General features: G+C 36.9%; 1 protein-coding gene across 1 annotated transcript in view; it reads right to left on the bottom strand.

Annotated features, from left to right (window-relative positions):
• Window positions 1-427: 427 nt before the first annotated feature.
• Window positions 428-18291, bottom strand: part of PFT1 (phytochrome and flowering time regulatory protein (PFT1)) — a 91684-nt gene continuing 73820 nt past the window's right edge. Inside the window, exons 10-15 of the mRNA XM_089139380.1 lie at window positions 9885-9938; window positions 8262-8290; window positions 4342-4410; window positions 4127-4211; window positions 1302-1388; window positions 428-1224 (exon numbers count right to left, since the gene is read on the bottom strand). Of these exons, the coding sequence (XP_088995506.1) occupies window positions 874-1224; window positions 1302-1388; window positions 4127-4211; window positions 4342-4410; window positions 8262-8290; window positions 9885-9938 (675 nt within the window). The 3' untranslated portion in view covers window positions 428-873. The remainder of the gene's footprint in view (window positions 1225-1301; window positions 1389-4126; window positions 4212-4341; window positions 4411-8261; window positions 8291-9884; window positions 9939-18291) is intronic.

Raw genomic sequence — 18291 nt, 5'->3', positions numbered from 1 at the left:
AAAAGAAATCGCCGAATAAAGGAAATATGTGATTAAATAAAACTTAAAATAGAAACTAAAATATTAGGAAATATCAAATGTAATTCAAAGTTGAAAATTGAAAATCTCCTAATATATGCTAACCATTGTACAAAGTGTGTGGTCCCACCAAAGCCAAAATTTATTGTAAAATATAAGATTTTAAGGATATAATTGACATTCAATATAGTTTCTAAAAATGAGGGTAATGCTATATTTTTTAACTTCTTAATTTTAATGAAGGGCAAAATAGACATTACATATTTGATGTTAACAACCACTAAACACCATTAGAAGTGAGGAGGCAACAGTAATTTCATAAAGAAAGAGGTTTGATTAGTAATAAAACCAAAGTATCCCATATATATATATATATATATATATATATATATATATATATATATATAGTTTTTTTCTAGTTTACCCACCGTGAAATGTATAAAATTAAGGAGTTTACATAGTTAAGTAGGGTAAGAACAAAAAGAAACTCCCACATTACCTCTCAAGGACGAGGCGTTGGTATTTTCAATCTACTCATACCGAAACAAGCAAAGTTCGACCTGCCTGCAAATTTGGCAGATGTGGAAAACATGCCTACAAGATTATCTAAAACTAAAGGACGATACCATGTGGAGATAAACAAAGCAACGTATCATTTAATTTATTTTGTCCAACGTAAGACATTTTGAATGTCTACAGGGCCGTATCCCAGTAATAAATTCACGGAAGATTTCCCCCATAAAAAACTATACATTTACGATTTACCTACAAGTGAATTAAGGAATTGCTAGCCTTAAAAGGGTGGGGGGTTGCATGCTAAGCATCAACGGAGCTGCCTAATGCACAACAGCTTCATTAACTTAAAAATCCTCCAGCTGGCATGTTTGGCGGCCCTTGGGAAGATACCTGTCCCTGGGTTAACAATTGTGACCTGCCTGGTCCTTGCATATATGGTTGACCCATTCCTGCACCAACCATTTGCTGCTGCTGCTGCTGTTGCTGCTGTGACTGTGACTGTTGCAGCTGGGTATGCTGCTGCTGTTGCAACTGTGGATGCTGTTGCTGTTGTAGCTGCAAATGTGGATGCTGCTGGTGTTGTAATTGCTGCTGATGTTGCTGTTGCTGTTGCTGCTGTAATTGTTGCTGCTGCTGCTGTTGTAGCTGCTGCTGCTGGCTAGAAATCTGAGGCTTGAAGACGACCATATCCTGGTCCAAATAAACCACGGCCTAGTTAACTACGCCATCATTAAATGAAAAAATATAAATTATTTAGTTCATCTTACCCCTGGGAAAAGCATTCCAATCAAGCGGCAGGCCTTGTCAGAAACTGAGAGCAGCAAGGTTTGAGATGGTAGTTGGATGACTGCACACTGGTGTCACAAAAAACCCCACATTCAACATGAGAAAATGAACCTATTTACACAAACTCTCTTCGGTATCCATGAGATAATAAGAATTGACCATACTATCCCACAGGCAGACCCAAGTATCCAAATTCCCAAGGCTACATATTCATTATATGTAAAAGTCCCTTGACCAGAAAAATTAGTAGCCACAGAATGAATTCCTTCCAAAAGCCAAGGCATGTATGTAACCTGTTCATGATATGCAAAAAAGTACATATACGCAAACTGACAACAATGAGTAAGCTAAGAGCTTTGGTTCCTGGAATGACTACCAATTAAGTGAGTAAATAAAAATACATGACCCAACATCAAGGATGGAAAATGGTTACAAGAAACTTTTCTTTCCACCAATGTTTGAAATTTCAATCATTTGATCAAATATTTGGATTTCTCTGAGTCCTCAAAGTGAAATCATATGCAAAATACAAAGAATAGATTATTTTGTCAAAATGAATGAAACAAGACAATAAATGTAGCAAAATTGGTCAAAATTTCACTCATACAAAATGCCAAATTCTGACTTGAAGTGAAATTAGGAAATGAGTCCAAGTTAGAATCATGGAGAGCAGCTTTGGAATCACGAAGCTTTAAATTAAGTAGAACAAAGACAAAATATCTAGTTTGAAACTTTAGTCATAATCGGACAGATGATGAGGTGGGGAAACTTGACTATAAGGAGATTCCTCAGAGTGATTCTTTTAGGTACTTAGGTTCAATCATAAACAAAATAGGTGATATAGAGGATGATGTTTCCCAAAGAATTAAAATAGGGTGGATGAAGTGAGAGGTGCGTCCGGGGTCTTGTGTGATCAACGTATTCCATTAAAACTTAAAGGAAAATTCTATAAGACCGCCGTTCGACCAACTATGATGTACGATGCAAAATATTGCGCTGTTAAAAAGAATCATATAGATAAACTCAATGTAGCAGAAATTAGGATGTTAGGATGCTAGGATGGATGAGTGACAAAACTAGGAAGGATAAAATAAGGAATGGTCATATTAGAGTTGGTCTAGGAGTTGCTCCCATAAGTGACAAGCTTCAGGAAAAGTCATTTGAGGTGACATAACCATGTCCAATGAAGACCTATAAATGCCCCTGTATGGAGAAGTGATATAATCTGGATTGAAGGAACTAAAAGAACTAAGGGTTAACCTAAGATAACCTTAAGAGAAGTGGTAAGAAAGATATGCATAGCTTAGGCCTTGTATCTAGCATAACCTCCAACAAAACTGATTGGAAGGCAATAATCCAGTAGCCGACCCCATTTAGTTGGGACAAGGCTTATTATTGTTATTGTTGTTCCAGATTTATTTAAACACTTACATACATTTAGAGATTCAAACACCTCTCAAACTTAACTAAGCTTTCCATGGAACAACTGCACAGGTACATTCGGGTTGAAACTTCTTAAAACTAACAAAAATTTGGGTGGAAACTTCAAGAAAGTAAATCACTGGAAGTCATTATCTTGTATCAATTTTTTTCACAATGTTAGAATGCCTACCATACAAAAAAAGGGTGTGAATCCCACCTATCAGTTAGGTGTTCATTTGTATTCTCAAAAGTCTAATGATTCATATGTTTGAATTTGCGTTTATGTGAGCATCCCCTAAAATCGTCATATAATTCTTAGTTTCCTCTGTCATTTCCTAACAATTTACCAAACGTGATCATTCGAATCAGATATTGACAATTTCAATAAAATATTTAGACCTAGCCATAGCCCATAAGTATTCTTCCATTTCATAGGGAATAACATTGGGTAGACACGACTTATGATCTTCCACTAGTTACTTAATAGGGAAGTCTGTTTTTTGTGCACAACAAATCGTATTTGGATGGAGCAAAGAATTAGGAAAACGACCTCCAATCCCGAAACTTCTTCATCACATTTGGAACTCCATCTCCTTTGAAATTTAAAGGAAAACTTTCTTTTCCCCCACAGTTTATGCCATCTCTCCATGGACAGGCACATTTTAGCCTCTTGGGGGATCTTCACCCTCCCTCTTCGCTTTAGGATTCCCTTGTTTGAGGCTGAGCTCCCTGAGCTCTTTTGCAAACCCCAAAAAACCAGTCTCTTTTCTTTTTGGAGGTGGTGCCGGTTTAACTTTTTGCTTAATTAATTTATTCATTCACTAAAGGGAAAAAGGAAAATAAAATTCTACGGCTAGATCACAAGTTAGTGATGTTAAGAATTGAAAAAGGAAAAAAATAAATAAGATAAGTTTTCAATTGAAAAATAAGAAACCTAGTTTTCAATTGAAAACATGCATTTAAAGATTAGTTTCTAGCAGTCTCCAGCGAAAGGGTGCTGCAAATTTTAATAGAATCATGAGAAGACCTTCAAAGCTAGGAATTGAATCTGACAATCAGCTATTGATTGTGTCCTTATACCATGTAAGACATTAAAACCCAAGGACAGCCAGAATTGAGAGTGGTGAGCTTCAGAATTTAAACAAATCACCCTTTATTTAATATAAATCTGCTTAGTGCAGCTACAACCAATAATTTCCAGACTTAGTAGGGAACTGTACAAGGAAGAAATAGAAAAACACAATACATGACCTAGCTGAAAATATAGTCATCAACAAAAGCATTAAGAAAATAAAATAAAATAACTAATGCAAACATCAGAATTTGCAACAATTAAAGAAGTTCAACTAAGCTAAGAAAATAGCTAAGCATAAATATCACTCACAAGTTTCTTTTCTTGTAGCTGTCCAAGAAATCCATGTTGATTCAATGCCCGGAAGACTAGGAAATCAGCCTTGCCCACATACTGCCTAATCTCAAATCAAGGAGAACTCAAAAAACGAGCAAACCAACATAGGTACAAAGCATGATCATAAAATAAAAAAGAGAATGGCTATCTATTTTCCATTAATAAATATAGTAAAGAAAACTAGAAATTACTTGTTATTCATGTGGTCCTGGGAAATAAGACGAACTATTTGCATCGTGTTGGGCCAGTCCGCTGCAATACTGAAATGAAAAAACAGAGTCTTATTCATTTTATTAATTATACCAAATCTTAGAGTTAATAGCATTTGTAACAGTAATAAACCAGGAGGAGCTAAACCTCAATGATACACAGTTAACAGTTCGTATTGTCAGAAACTCAGAATCATCCAACAACACTGCTTATGTGTATCTACATTTCAGGTACCAACTCTGGAATCTGATATTCAGAAAGGTAGCTAGACAATGTTCAGCAGAACAAAAACGATTTTTATCGAGCACAGACAGAAACCATAACGATTTCTGACATAGGAGCTATTCCAATACCATATGATAAAAGAACAGAATTTACAAATGGAATGGGTAGATTGAAGTTGAATGTAAGAAAACTGAAAACCTGTCAGCTCCAAACTAACATACAAACAAGGTTCAAGGTGTCTCAGCCAGGTTGAGACAACCACGATCTACATGACACAACGTAAATTTCAATTTATTTTGTTGTTTCTGTGGGCAAAGAAGTTTTTTACCTGAAGATTTCATCAATGAATTGGCAAGGCAGCAAAAGTAATAAGAGTGAAAGGAATCCCGAAAGGAAAAGTTAGATACCAAGGGCAAGGAAGGCCCTTCTAACGTGGGTCAACCCCACCTCGGCAGGTAATGGCCATAGTTACCGAACTTTACACGAAGCTTGTTTTAAGGTTAATAAACAACAGTAACAAACCTTGTCCCAACTAAATGGGGTCAAGTACATGGAGATTCTTGCCTTCCAATCATGTATATTTGAGGAACGATGCTTGTGCTATGCATATCCTTTCTCACCACTTCTCCAAAGGTTGTCTTAAGTCTGCCATAGGTTCCTAATTACTTTGATCTGGGTTAAGTCAATTCTCCGTATAGAGGTATTTAAAAGGCCTCTGATGAATGTGGCAGTGCCACCTCAATCAAATTGCTTATAGCTTATCATTTGAGCTAATCCTAGACAAACTCTAGTATGATCATTCTTCACTTTACCTTTCCTACTTTTGCCATTCATCCATCTTAAAATCCTCATTTTTGCTACACTAAGTTTATCCATATGATATTTCTTAACAACCCAACACTCTACGTCATACAACATAACTAGTCAGATGACAATCCAATAGAATGTTATTTTGAGCTTTAAAGGACTATGTTGATCACCCAAGACCCTGAATGCACCTCTCTAGTTCATCCACCTTATTTTAATTCTTTGGGAAACATCATATGAATATCTTTCTTATACTCTATACCTTTCCTTAAGTCTCCTAATAAGGTAAATAGCTCCCATTAAAGATACTTCTAGCATAAAACCAAGTTGGTTCTTTGTAATAGTGGTTATAAACGTTTTTAAAATTAAAATTGTAACAAAAAGTAACCAATTTGGAATGAACTTTGCTAGTTGGAAGTACACTATTTGTTGGTTGTTTGAGAGCCTAAAGACAAAATTGGCAACTCAAACAATCATGTAATAATGGATGAAGACACATAATATTTATGTTAAGATATAGTTAAATATTTCAAAGTTTCTAGTACAAAACACATACATAGTAAAGTGTGAACAATGCATATTACATATGACACCCTAGTCTTTTGGAGGATTTATTACATGTTGAGCAGCTTTATTGGAGATATATTTTCCAGATCCTATGGCCATCTATTTACTGATCTCAAGCAAGGAAGAAAATTTGACCGAAACAGGAATTTCGACTTTGCAAAAGGCTTAAGTTTCAATGTTTCGGTCGAAATCTCAGTCAAAACTCGACATTTTTTTCTAGAAATTGGAACTTCAATTTTGGGACTCATATGGACTCAAAATGATTTGGATTCTTGTACACTACCTATGTCAAGCATAATAAACACAATGGAACTAGTATTTTGTCAAAAAAAAAAAAAAAAAAAAAATCATTGAAAATTTATCATTCAAGTATACTAACAAATAATTGGTTCCGACAAGTGCAAACCTTATTGCATACAGGCATAGAATCATCAGCATACATGAATTATTTAGTAGAATAGTTACATAGTCAACAAGTCAACAAAATAAAATGACCGACTAGATCAAGTGATGGTGTCTCACATATATCAAGTTGAAGCATATATATCATATATACATAAAAGAGCAAATTGCACTAGCACCCCAAAATGGAGGCCTTAAAACACTGACACCCCACTTTATGTTTAAAAAGCATAGAGACCCAAAAATTGGATTTTCATTGAATATATTTGTCCAATTTGTCATTGAAAACCTTTCAGACACTGTTTATTATAGGGATATTTTTTTTTTTAAAATAAATAGTGATTTAACTGTTTTCAGTGAAGAATTTGACAAATATATCCAATAAAAATCCAATTTTGGGGTCTCTGTGCTTTTTAAACATAAAGTGGGGTGTCAGTGCTTTAAGGCCTCTATTTTGGGGTGCCAGTGCAATTTGCTTTAAAATAAAAATACATAATTTTAGAAAATAATTATTAAAATAAAAAAAATGAAAAAATGGTAGCAAATAAATAAAAAGATAAGTTTAATAAAACACAATCATAGATCATAGTCCTAGGCTAAACATATATTAATTTCAAGGCAATACAAGATCATTTAAGGCATGAACAAAACAAAAATAAAAAAAGGGGAAGTTTGGAACTGTTGGGTATGGCTCATGCTTCACATTCTATTGTTGCTGGAGTTTCCTTTGTGATTGTTGTGGTTTAGGAGGTGTTTGGAGGCAAAACATGAGCAAAAGAGGTGTTTGAAGGCAAAGGAGTCATAGAAATTAGGTGCAAATGGGATAGAAATCAACAAAAACTAAGGAAAAACAAGTTGGAATGTTGAAATTGTTGAGATTTTGGTCGAAATGGTCGAAATTTCGGTCGAAACCTCTCAAATGATAGAAATCTCCGAAATTTCGGTCGAAATTTGACACTTCTCTGAAATAATTGGAATTTCGTTTTGTTTTTAAAAATGTAGATATTTCGACCGAAATTCTTCTATGATCTCAAGGAATATTTCCATAATCAAGTGCTTCCCATATCTACAGAGCTTACCTATTTAGGAGGACACTGATAGCAGTTATGATAATGGACAGATTTCATGGGGCCTCTACTTAAGTTAAAGCTGAAGGTAATGTTGCTGCGTGTGAATGGCTCCTTTTCAAGTAATGTAGAGTAGTCAAGATGATCTGGAACTCGGAGAAGTTTTAGGATTCAGTAAAATCTTGAGAGGTTTTATTAGACTAGAGAAGTTTCAATTTTATGGAGTTGCTTCAATGAACGATCCTTTAGTTATTAGTGTATTAGATTGTTATCAGGATTTTATTATATTTCTAGAAGACTTCATTTCTAACAAATTTCCACATAAATAAATAAAAAATATGCTGAAATAGCCAGGTAGACTAGGAGAAAACAATGAGCTTGTTTTAAACCATTAATGAGCGTGCGACAGGGCTCCTGTAAGAGACAGAGAAAATAAAAAGCCAAATCACTTTGATAACTATGCTGAAACAATGTGTAAAAACAGAAAATTTAAAAACCAACAGTTTCTGGAATAGAGAACTCCCTGCCAAATCACCTTATGACCTCAATATGCACCTTCAAAAAGTGTAGTCAGTCTCATAAAGACCTCTATATCAATCAATAAGTATTCATTTGGGACTTCGCATGTAAATCACCACAGTAGTTGTAAGTGTTAGCATGCCTTTTGTCATAAATTTCAATTGAACACAGTCATAGAATATAGGTATAATTAAAACCATGCTGGATTGTTTACTTCATTTAATCACCAACAAGTGCTCAGAAAAACTACAGATTTTCTACTCTTTTTCACCCAAAGAATAACTTTAAGCTGCATAGAAGCTACAGGTACTTACTTCTCAGATGCCGTTGCATTCCTGTAGCCCTGTCACAGGAAAAAAAATATCTTAGATCTCTAAAAAGAGATAAAATAAAGATTCAAAATTTTTGCTTAGCATCTATAAGCATTGAGGTTGTGTCTGGGACACCCATTTTGTGAAGGCATTCCTGCAGTGCTGGAAGCCTTATGCAATGGGTATGTTCTTTTTAGCCCATTATCACTGAGGTCAAAAACTGGCTCTAAATGTGATGCCTTCCATGTATTAAAGATGAACCATGGGGAAAAAGAACAAAAAACAACTGAAGTTTGTTCAGTTGTATTTTCCAGATAAACATGTTTCCAGTATAAAATCATTTGCACAAAGAAAACATGAATAATTTTGTCAAAATAGGTTAACACAATAAACTTAACCCAACTCAACTCAGCCTTATATCAACTAAATCAGGTCCATTACATGAATCCATTTATCAATTTAATTCTATTAGATCCATTACCGGTTACTTGTCTAAAGCTATGCATGCCAATCCTTACCACTTCTTCTAGAGCCATTATGCCTATGCTTAACTCCTTTAGCTCCTTCAATCTGAATCAAATCACTTGTCTATTATACTGAAGCAGCCATTCAAAGGCCTCCATTGCCCATATCCTGGCAAACAGAAATCACTTTCTCCTAACCTATCATGTATCAGAGATACAGATAAGGTAGCTCAACAGTGTTTATTCCTTGTTTTATATATTGTTTCTTCACTGCTAAACACTCAGGTTCACTCATCATTGTTGGTCATATAATTATCCTATAAATATTTTGTTTTGGTTGAAGGAAATCGAATATACCCCTCCACTTCATCCATCTATTGAGATTCAATATGCAAACCACTCCTATTTCTCCTCTTTTTTTTCTTTTTTAATTTTTTTTTTAAAATATGATTAAACTTAGGTAGCTAAAAATTCAGTGTGGCATATCTTTATCATCAATTCTTGCTCAACTTATTCTAAGTAAGTTCTGATTCCAAAGTTGATCTGCATATTTCCAACTAGGTGCTTATGCTTGCTTTGGTTTCATTTACCAAAACAATATCATCAACAAAAGGTATGCACCCAGGGATCTGATCTTGAATGTATCTAATCAGGCTGTCTATGAAAAGTGCAACTAAATATGGGGTTAAGGCTGATTCTTGAGGTAATTGAATTGCAATCGGGAATTCATTAACCTCTCCACACACAGGTCTTACACAAGTCACTCTACCATTCAGGCTTATCTCTATCTCTATGTCAACATGCATGTTGAAAACACGTTTCTTTCTTTAACATTTCCCAAATTAACTCCTAAAGGACTCTGTGATAAGCATTTTTTAAGTCAATATAGAGTTAAAGCCCATATGGAGATCCTTCTTAAATTCTATAAAGCTATTCATTAGTTTCCAAAGCTATAAATAAGCTTATACAATTGAATTTTCTGGCACAAAACCAAAATTGGTTATCCAATATAATACTTCACCACTGTCTATGGCACTGAACCCAAGACCGGATAAAGAAGGGCTAGTGCATCACATAGACAGCTGGCATCATAAAATCCTCACCAGAACCCTTTAAATGGATCATAGAACACAACAACTCGATAAGGTCTGTGAACACATACTTCCAATTTAGTGATAAATACAGGTTGTCCTTGCCTCTGTCCAGATAGTGCTCCCTGCATGGGAAGAGAGATCATATTGTCAAATCAACAATTTCCCAACATATTAAAAATAAGAAACTGAAAAATTACCAGTTTAACAGACATGAAACTTCACCAAGCTGGATGTCATTGCCATAACATATCATGGGAACACACATCAATGCACTTAAGGATAGCAATAATCAAATTTAAAAATAAAGAAATATGGAACATTCTCCGATGAAAAAAACGAAAGAAAGAAAAACCCGATCACAAAACTGAGGTCTAGCAAGAACTCACCTATATGATGTACATATTGTCCTCATGTTTGGTAGTAGGTTTCGACCATGTTAGGTGTATTAAAAGCAAAAATGGTGAAGTAGTAGTGCGGGCTGAGGACATTAAGAAGAGATGGGAAGTTTATTTTTCTAACCTACCAAATGAACATACTCAAATATCAGTGTTGTTGAAGTACAAGCAGGAAGTTTTGGGCTGTTTTACTGTTCACGTGAATAGTAACATGAACAGTATTATGCTAATGGTGCTTGTTTCCTTTCTAGTCTTCTAACTCTTAAAATCTGTCAAAAATATCAGTAGATATGCTACTCTACTTTCTATTTCTAATGGAGGGATCTTGCTACACAAGTTTTGGGAATTTCTAGAAAGTATAGTTTCTATTTCTGCTAGTTACTAATTTCAGAACTCTCGTTTTTTCTGTACTTTCTATTTTGGACAGATTTTAAGAGTTAGAAGACTAGAAAATTCTATCCAAAAGTTGTACTTTCTATTTTCTTTTTAGAGGACAAGTTTCTTGTCTCTCAAGTTGTATACTTAGTATTCAAGTTCTATAAATAAAGGAAGCCTGTGGTTCTAGTGCTACTTTGCCAGAATCGCAGGTCTTTGTGTGGTTCTTCTCCCATATTCTTTCTACTCTTTCTTTGTTCTTCTTCTTTGTTTCAGATCTGATTTGGTTCATTAAAGCTTTGTTTTCTAAAAAGTATCTTGGAAGACTACACTATTCACCATGGCGCCAATTTATGTACGTATGCATGCCACATGGAGACTCATGATGTCCAAAGTAACAGCTCAAAAGAGGAAAAAAGTAGGCAAGGCACTAGGTCCAGATGAAATCTCAATACGTATAAAACAACCTAGGAACTTGTGGGCCAGCTTGGCTGACGAACCTAGTTAGTAAGATTTTGAGAAGAAGGAAAATGCATGAAGAGTGGAGAAGTATCCTGGTCCTGATTTAGACAAATAAAGGGGATAATGTGGTATTCAAAACTGCAACAACTACAGAAGCATAAAACTGATATGGGAGAGGTAACTGAAACCCATTTTAGACAAGAAACCACTATATGGAGAACCAATTCAGTTTGATGCCAAGAAAATCTACAATTGAAGCTATTTATTGATGTAAAGCTGGTTTTAGGGTTATGGGTCCCGGGATGTTTTCCCTAAAATTAAGAGCTTGCCAAGAATCTTCCAGAAAATGGGTCTTAAATATTATGGGATGTTTGTGGGTTTCTAAAGAAGTTGTGGGAAGCTCCTAGGATTGATGTGTGTTGTTCTGATCTAGAAGGTAATTGTAGGGAAGGACAAGAAGATAAAAATTGAGATCCTACATGTTGGTGGGTTCTTGGATGGATCTTGGGCAATCTTTTGAATCTCTCTTTCCTTTCTTTTCTATCTTTTTCTTTCTTTACCTTTTCTTTTGCTGTTTCAGATCTGCCACAAGTCAGATGGGAGGGGTGCGATGGAGAGAAGAGAGGAAACAGGGGAGCTGCAGGGTAGGGTAGGGGCTGGGGAATGTCACAGGGGGTAGGGGAGGGGTTTTTAGGGTTGGGGGGGGGGTTGGAGAGGGTGCTCTCAAGGGTGCAACAGCAAGGGGGAGGGGTTTTCTGTGTTGAGCAAAGAAGGGGAGGGGAAGGGAGGGTTAGGCAATGGATTTGGGAGGTGAGGGAGTGATGCAAACCCAGTTTTAGGGTCAGGATTTCTGTGAAATTTCCCTAAAACTAAGGGCTCCCAGAATCTTCCAGCAAATAACACGGCTTTAATGAGGTTTTGAACTGGTTTTAGGGCTCACAAGGGTTAGGTCAAGGCCTAAAGGGGTTCAGCCAAGCTTCAGGTAAAGGAGACTGGGTATAGACATTAGAATCTTCCTGTAAAATAGTTTCAGCTATGGAAATTAGCAGTAGTAGGGTTTGGAGCCTAGGATATTAGGGTTTCGGTTAGGTGAGGGAATGGGACTGTTGTTGCATTTTTTTGTCATTTCAGGTTTATAAATAAGAAAAAAGAAAAGAGAGTCAACCAGCGATGGTGGTTGTTTGAGTTTGCTTAGAACTTTAGATTAGGTCCTCTATTTTGATTGTAATTCTATGAACTTATTCTATAAATTAACATCTTTTTCTCAGAGGATCTCACAATGAAAGTGAAGATGAGTAGAAAACCAGTATGGTGGTTTCAATTTGTCATGTAATTCTATAGCAGCCTTTCTTCCTAGTGTTCTTTCTTGACTCTTTCTCAAAAAAAGTTTCGTATCAAACAAGTTCCCTCCCGTTTCTTTGGTTAGTAATTCCACGAGGCCAATCATGAGAAAGATAAACATCAGTGGTTCCTCACCTTGCATAAGCTGACGATATCATAGTCACGTATATGGTAGATGGACTGGATGTCACTTTCATTATACAAAGGCCTCTCATAGTGTCCTAAACTCTGAATTGGGAATGTTATATTATCAATTCCAAAAAGACCACCAATTCAAATGTTGCCAAACTTAATTTACTCCAGCAAATCCCAAAAGATATATATTAGCCACTAGCCCACTGTCCATCCTCCAAGATCATCTTCGACCGTGAGGTGTAGCACTGTCGTTGTACAAACCGAAGCCACCACCTTCGACACTCCCGTCAGCCCCTAATTCACAAATTTCGCAGTGAAACCTACCCACATGCCATACTCCCAAGGGCCTAACAGTGTATAGCATGTATCTTAAACACTCCATCTGGAGAGTGCGCCCTACCTAGAATTGTTCTTGGGTTTGGAGGAAGGTGCTGAAATAAAGAAATAAGAGAGAATCCTTACTCCCTACTTTCACTGGAAATGGAACAGGGTCATGTATGTGGCTGGATAAATATGACATAATAATCGAGTCTTGCTTAACAGATATGGGAACAATATTATACTTGAAGCAGGGTCTCAAAGAACAAGTTGGTGGAAAAGTTCCTCACTAATGTGGTACCGGCCGTACGGCACAGCTATGATGTCATCAATAATAAGTCTGACGCAAGGCAACCAGCTAGGACCAATTCAAACCAACAATTAACACTAACTCAAACTAGTCAACTAGTCAAGATAGGAGGTCCACTTGCTCCACAATTAGGACCAGTCAATAGGGACTGCCACAATAGGACAAAATATGAAGAAAGAAGGCCAAAACACTGTTCATGTGAACCGTGTAACAGTCCATTATTTGGTATATCGGGAATGTTTCATTAAAGATTTGTGGGGCCTAAGATGAGATTCAATAAAGATTTTATTCTAGAGAGATTTAGGGTCTCAGTTTTTATTTTGGTAGTTTATAATGTTAATTGGTTTCCATTTCCAGAAGATTCTATTGCCTTTACTTTGTATTTCGGTAGTTTCTAATTTTAATTAGTTTCTATTTCCATAAGATTCTATTGTCACTAGTTACTAAGATATTAGTTTTTATTTTCAGCCTACTTAGTTTCTAATTTTTGTAAAGCATTAGCTGAGGTAAAAATAAGCCCTTACATTGCAATAATAAGGAAGACTAATGCAATAAAACAGAAAATTTGAATTTAAGCTTTAGCTTTGTGCATTTGCAGCCCCACCCTCATTCTCTCTCAATCCTCTTCCTCTTACGAGTGTTCTTCTCCTTCTTCCCTTCTTCAAGTCCGATTCTTTTCAGATTTCCCCTTCTTCCCCATATCTTCTTTATCCTTCTTTCTTCTCTATTCTGCACCCCATTAATTTGGTATCCAAGCCCAAACCTGGGGAACTCTCTGTCTATTGGATTCTTTAACTATATCAAGCTTGCTCTTGACTTTTCTTCCTTTCTAATTTCCTTCTTATGATGTCTTCCCTACTAATTCTTGTACTCTCTATTTTGCCTTCTCTATTGCTTCTTCTTTCTCTAATCTTCCTCCCATTTTGTTCACCTATTGACTACTACTGTGATTATTATCACCCCCGCAAACATTACCTCTCTCCATTCTGCACACCTTCAAAGAAGGGGAAAAAAATACTTCTTGAACAAGCACTTTCCATACAACATCAGTTCTTATTTCACTAGAACTCAAGGACAAGTTCCCCCCCCCCCCTCCCATTTAAGAGAGGGAGAATTGACACAAGGCAACCAGCTATGACCAATTCAAACCAGAAGTGGACACTAGTTCAAACCAGCCAACTAGTCTAGATAAAAGGTCCCATTGCTCAACAATACAATGGGAGAAAACATGAAGAAAGAAAGCCAAAACATTATTCACGTGAACAATGTCACAGCCTATTATTTGGTATATTGGAAATGTTTATAGAGGACTTGTGGGACCCAAGATGAGATTCCATGAAGATTTTACCCTTGGGAGATTTAGGACGTTAGTTTAGTTTCTGTTTTGGTAGTTTCTAATTTTATTTAGTTTCCATTTCCATAAGATTCTATTGCCTTTAATTTCTATTTTGGAAATTTCTAATTTTAATTAGTTTCTATTTCCATAAGATTCTATTGTCACTAGTTACTAGGATATTAGTTTCTATTTTCAGCCTACTTAGTTTCTAATTTTGTAAATTTTAATTTCTAATTTTGTAAAACTTTCCAGTCAAGCTACAAATACGCTCTTATATTGCAATAATAAAGTAGATTGATGGGGAATAGAAAAAAAATGAACTGAGCTTCAGCTTTGTGCGTTTGCAGCCCCCTCTTTCTCTCTCTCTCTTTCGTCTTCTCTTCTTCTTCTCTTCTTCTTCTTATGAGCGCTCTTTTCCTTCTTCCCTCTTCAAGTCCGATTCTTCTCAGATTTCCCCTTCTTCCCCCTATCTTCTTTATCCTTCTTTCATCTCTATTCTGTCCCCCCATCAAGGTCAGCCTGGGAATCCATCCAACAGAGAGCACAGGGGATCGACTGTTGGAGAGCAGTGCGGCTTGCAGAGAATATTCCTAAACACTACTTTACAGGTTGGAGGGGAGTCATAGAGATGCATTAACTAATAAAGACCATTTGGTCAAAAGGAATGTCCTTGTTCAATGGAAGTGTTCTTTATGCTGGGCTGGAATTGGAAGCAGGGATCATCTTTTCATCAAATGTAAAAATGTGGTCAGCCCAAAGGAGAAAATTGGAGTGGTAGCAAGACTAGCTTTTTGCAATAATTCAGCATATTTGACTGAAAGGAATCACGGATTTCCCAGGAATAAAACTAGAACAAAGGAGCAAGTGGTGGCAGCCACAAAGGAGGACAATGTGCTTGAGTGTGGAGCTATTCATTTTGCTTGTGACCAAAATGCTCAGACTAGATATAAGTGGATTGGAGCGTGAAGGTGCCTACAGCTTGTTCTTTGATCAAGCCTCCTTCACATATGGCTGCATTACATTGCGATGGAGCTCGCTCTTACTGAGCAGCATCTTTTGGAGGAGTGGTCAGATCAGCAAATGGAAGACTTCTTATGGGGATGAGCTGGAGGACTTGTCAATGGAAATGCTAGGAGGGGCTTGTAAATCTGTCTTGAACAAGGATTCAGGAGTCTGTCAGTCACACCAGATTTGAAGGTGGAAATAGATATAATTAATGGAAACACTCAGGGCCCTGGAAAGTGAAGTCCTTCAAAGGAAACATTCTGCACTTGGCAGCATTGCTATATGGCAAGGAATTTTGGCATGTTTGAGAGAACAGAACCAGCTGGCCGACTACATGGCAGGAATACAGACAGGACCAGCTCAGCTGCGATGGAAGCTTGGTGAGTTAATTAGAAAAGATGTAGAAGCATTTGTCTACTACAGATGCTATTTGGGATACTGATGTGAACCTGATTTTAGAGTTAGGGTCTCTTGGATGAATTCCATAAAATTAAGGTTTTGCCTAGAACCTTTTAGCAACTAATTTCCAAAAGTTAATGGGCAGATCTAAGGTACCAAGAATTATTTATGGAAAGGGAGATGGGTTGCTAGAGAAAAGGTAGGATTTTACCAAATTCCAATGGGGAGACTTTGGGTCATTATGGTAGGGTAAGAATTATCTTAAACTGATATGGGGTGAGAAGGATCAATCTAAAATTAATGTGGAAAAGTTCAATATCACAAAGCCAATGCATTGTGACAACTATGGGAAAATGGGGTTTTATCAAATCCCTATGGGATGGTTTTGATATATCCAGAATCACCCAAGGATTGAAAGAGAATAGTGGGGATTGATCTTGGGAACAGAAGGGTTTAATAGAAGTAACTAGGAATGGTAAGGAGGTTTTAGGAATGATGGAAGAAGGTTGGATCAAAAGTTTGTAGGATTCTTGGATTTCTTGAATGGATCTTGAGCAATCTTTCTTGAATCTTTCTTCCTTTTCTTCTTCTCTTTTCTTTCTTTATTTTCTTTCTCTTTTCTGTTTTCAGACTTGCTGCAAGTCAGAAAATAAGGAGTGGGGGCCGAGAGGGAAAAGAAGGGGGAAGGGGGTGCCGCAGGGTAGAAGGAACACGTGGGAGGGGTTCAAGTGTGTCAAGAGGGGTAGGGGATGAGTTCTAAGGTGCTGACAGGGGTGGGGAAGAGGGGATTAGGGCCGTGGTGTAGGGTGTGGGGAGGGGCTGCGATGGGCCTTGGAGGTGGGGGAAGCTCAGGTGGGCACTGGAGATGGCTTGCTGGTGTGCTGAAGAATGATTGCTGCAAATTGAATCAACGCTTAAAGATCCGCCGTGGCTCTCCCAAGAGAATCACAACCTATTTCCCACAAGTTTTCTTCAATCTTTATTCAATGCAGACAAATCTTTACAAAGATAGAATGGATCAAGAAAGAAAGAATCTAACTCTAATTGGACTCAACTAAGACATAGAAACCAACTTGGTTTCCTTCATAAGCTAGGATAATTTTTACAACTAAGTAACAGCCACATAAAATAAAAGAACTAATCTTGAAATTAAAAAGACTTAATTATCTATACAAATCCTACTTAAAAGAAAGATTCCTTAAGACACAAGAACTCAACCACTCATTCAAACTAAACTTTAAAGCAAAACTGTACTCTGAAAATTAAAACTAAATTCTGAAATTAATATTCAGCAGTTGATTAGGGCAGAAAATTGACCAAAATGCCCCTTTTAGGGCTCAGCCAACCCTAAGTACACCACCTTGATGGGGCCTTGGTGCCCACGGCAGGGTTTTGGCAAGAGAGGCGATCCTTCTTCACATCAGATACTAGGCAGGAGAGTATGCTGTCCTTGATATTGTTCACATCAGATGCTGGGCAGGAGAGTATGCCATCCTTGATAGGATTCTCCTCTCCCCCTCCCCCCAAACAATAGGGTAATGGAGAATGACTGAAGTGCAACTTTTTCCGCTAATATTAAATACTTATTATTTAAAATAAAAAAGGTAAAGTGTAGAGAGCAAGTTCTTCACATCACTATCTCATTGAAGAATAATTTAACAACATGATGGGCATCATAGGTCTGTTTACAAGGAATGAAATGGGCCATCTCAGTAAATTGTCAACCACTAGAAGCATAGAAGCATAACTCTCCACCTCGTGGATGGAAGGCCCAAAACAAAGTTGACGCTTACATCTTCCATGGCTGGTATGGTACTAGTGATGAAAAATATAGCTCATTAGTCATTGCTTTGCTTATTTCCTAGGCAAGGCGGCAAACTTTCTACTTGTTAATTATTTGCACCATGTCTTTACTTAGATGGGTCCAATAACATCTGTCTATAACTTGTAATACAGTTGACAAATGTTTTCCTAGCCCTCCATATAGTTCTCTAATGATGTGATAATAGTAATGAGATGGGTTTATAAAAAATAAAAAAATAAAAATATTATAGTGTTGTTGGGCTGGGCAACCCTAGGGGCCTACCTTGGCCTTACCTGTGTAATCCTGCAAAATCCTAATCCGGAAATCCTTAGTGTAGATCTGAAGACCCGAAGTGAAGGAAGAAGAAAGCTGAGGGCCATCCAAATTTGAACCCATTAGGTCTGACCTAGAATCCTTGTTGTTGATAATGAAGATCCCAATATGGAAACCCCAGGTGAGTTTGGAAGAAGAGGTGTCTTGAATGAAATTTGACTGGAAAGGTGGACCAAGAATACGGTGTTGACACCCATCAGAAGGTCCTATAAAGTCAAATAAGACCCTTCCTTAAGTTGGTAGACGACCCGACCCAAGTGGT

This window comes from Hakea prostrata, chromosome 1 (assembly GCF_041222555.1).
Source record: "Hakea prostrata isolate BN-2017 chromosome 1, UWA_Hpros_2, whole genome shotgun sequence".
NCBI lineage: Eukaryota > Viridiplantae > Streptophyta > Magnoliopsida > Proteales > Proteaceae > Hakea > Hakea prostrata.
Note: the sequence above shows the minus strand (reverse complement) of the source record. Positions and strands in the feature narration are given on the sequence as shown.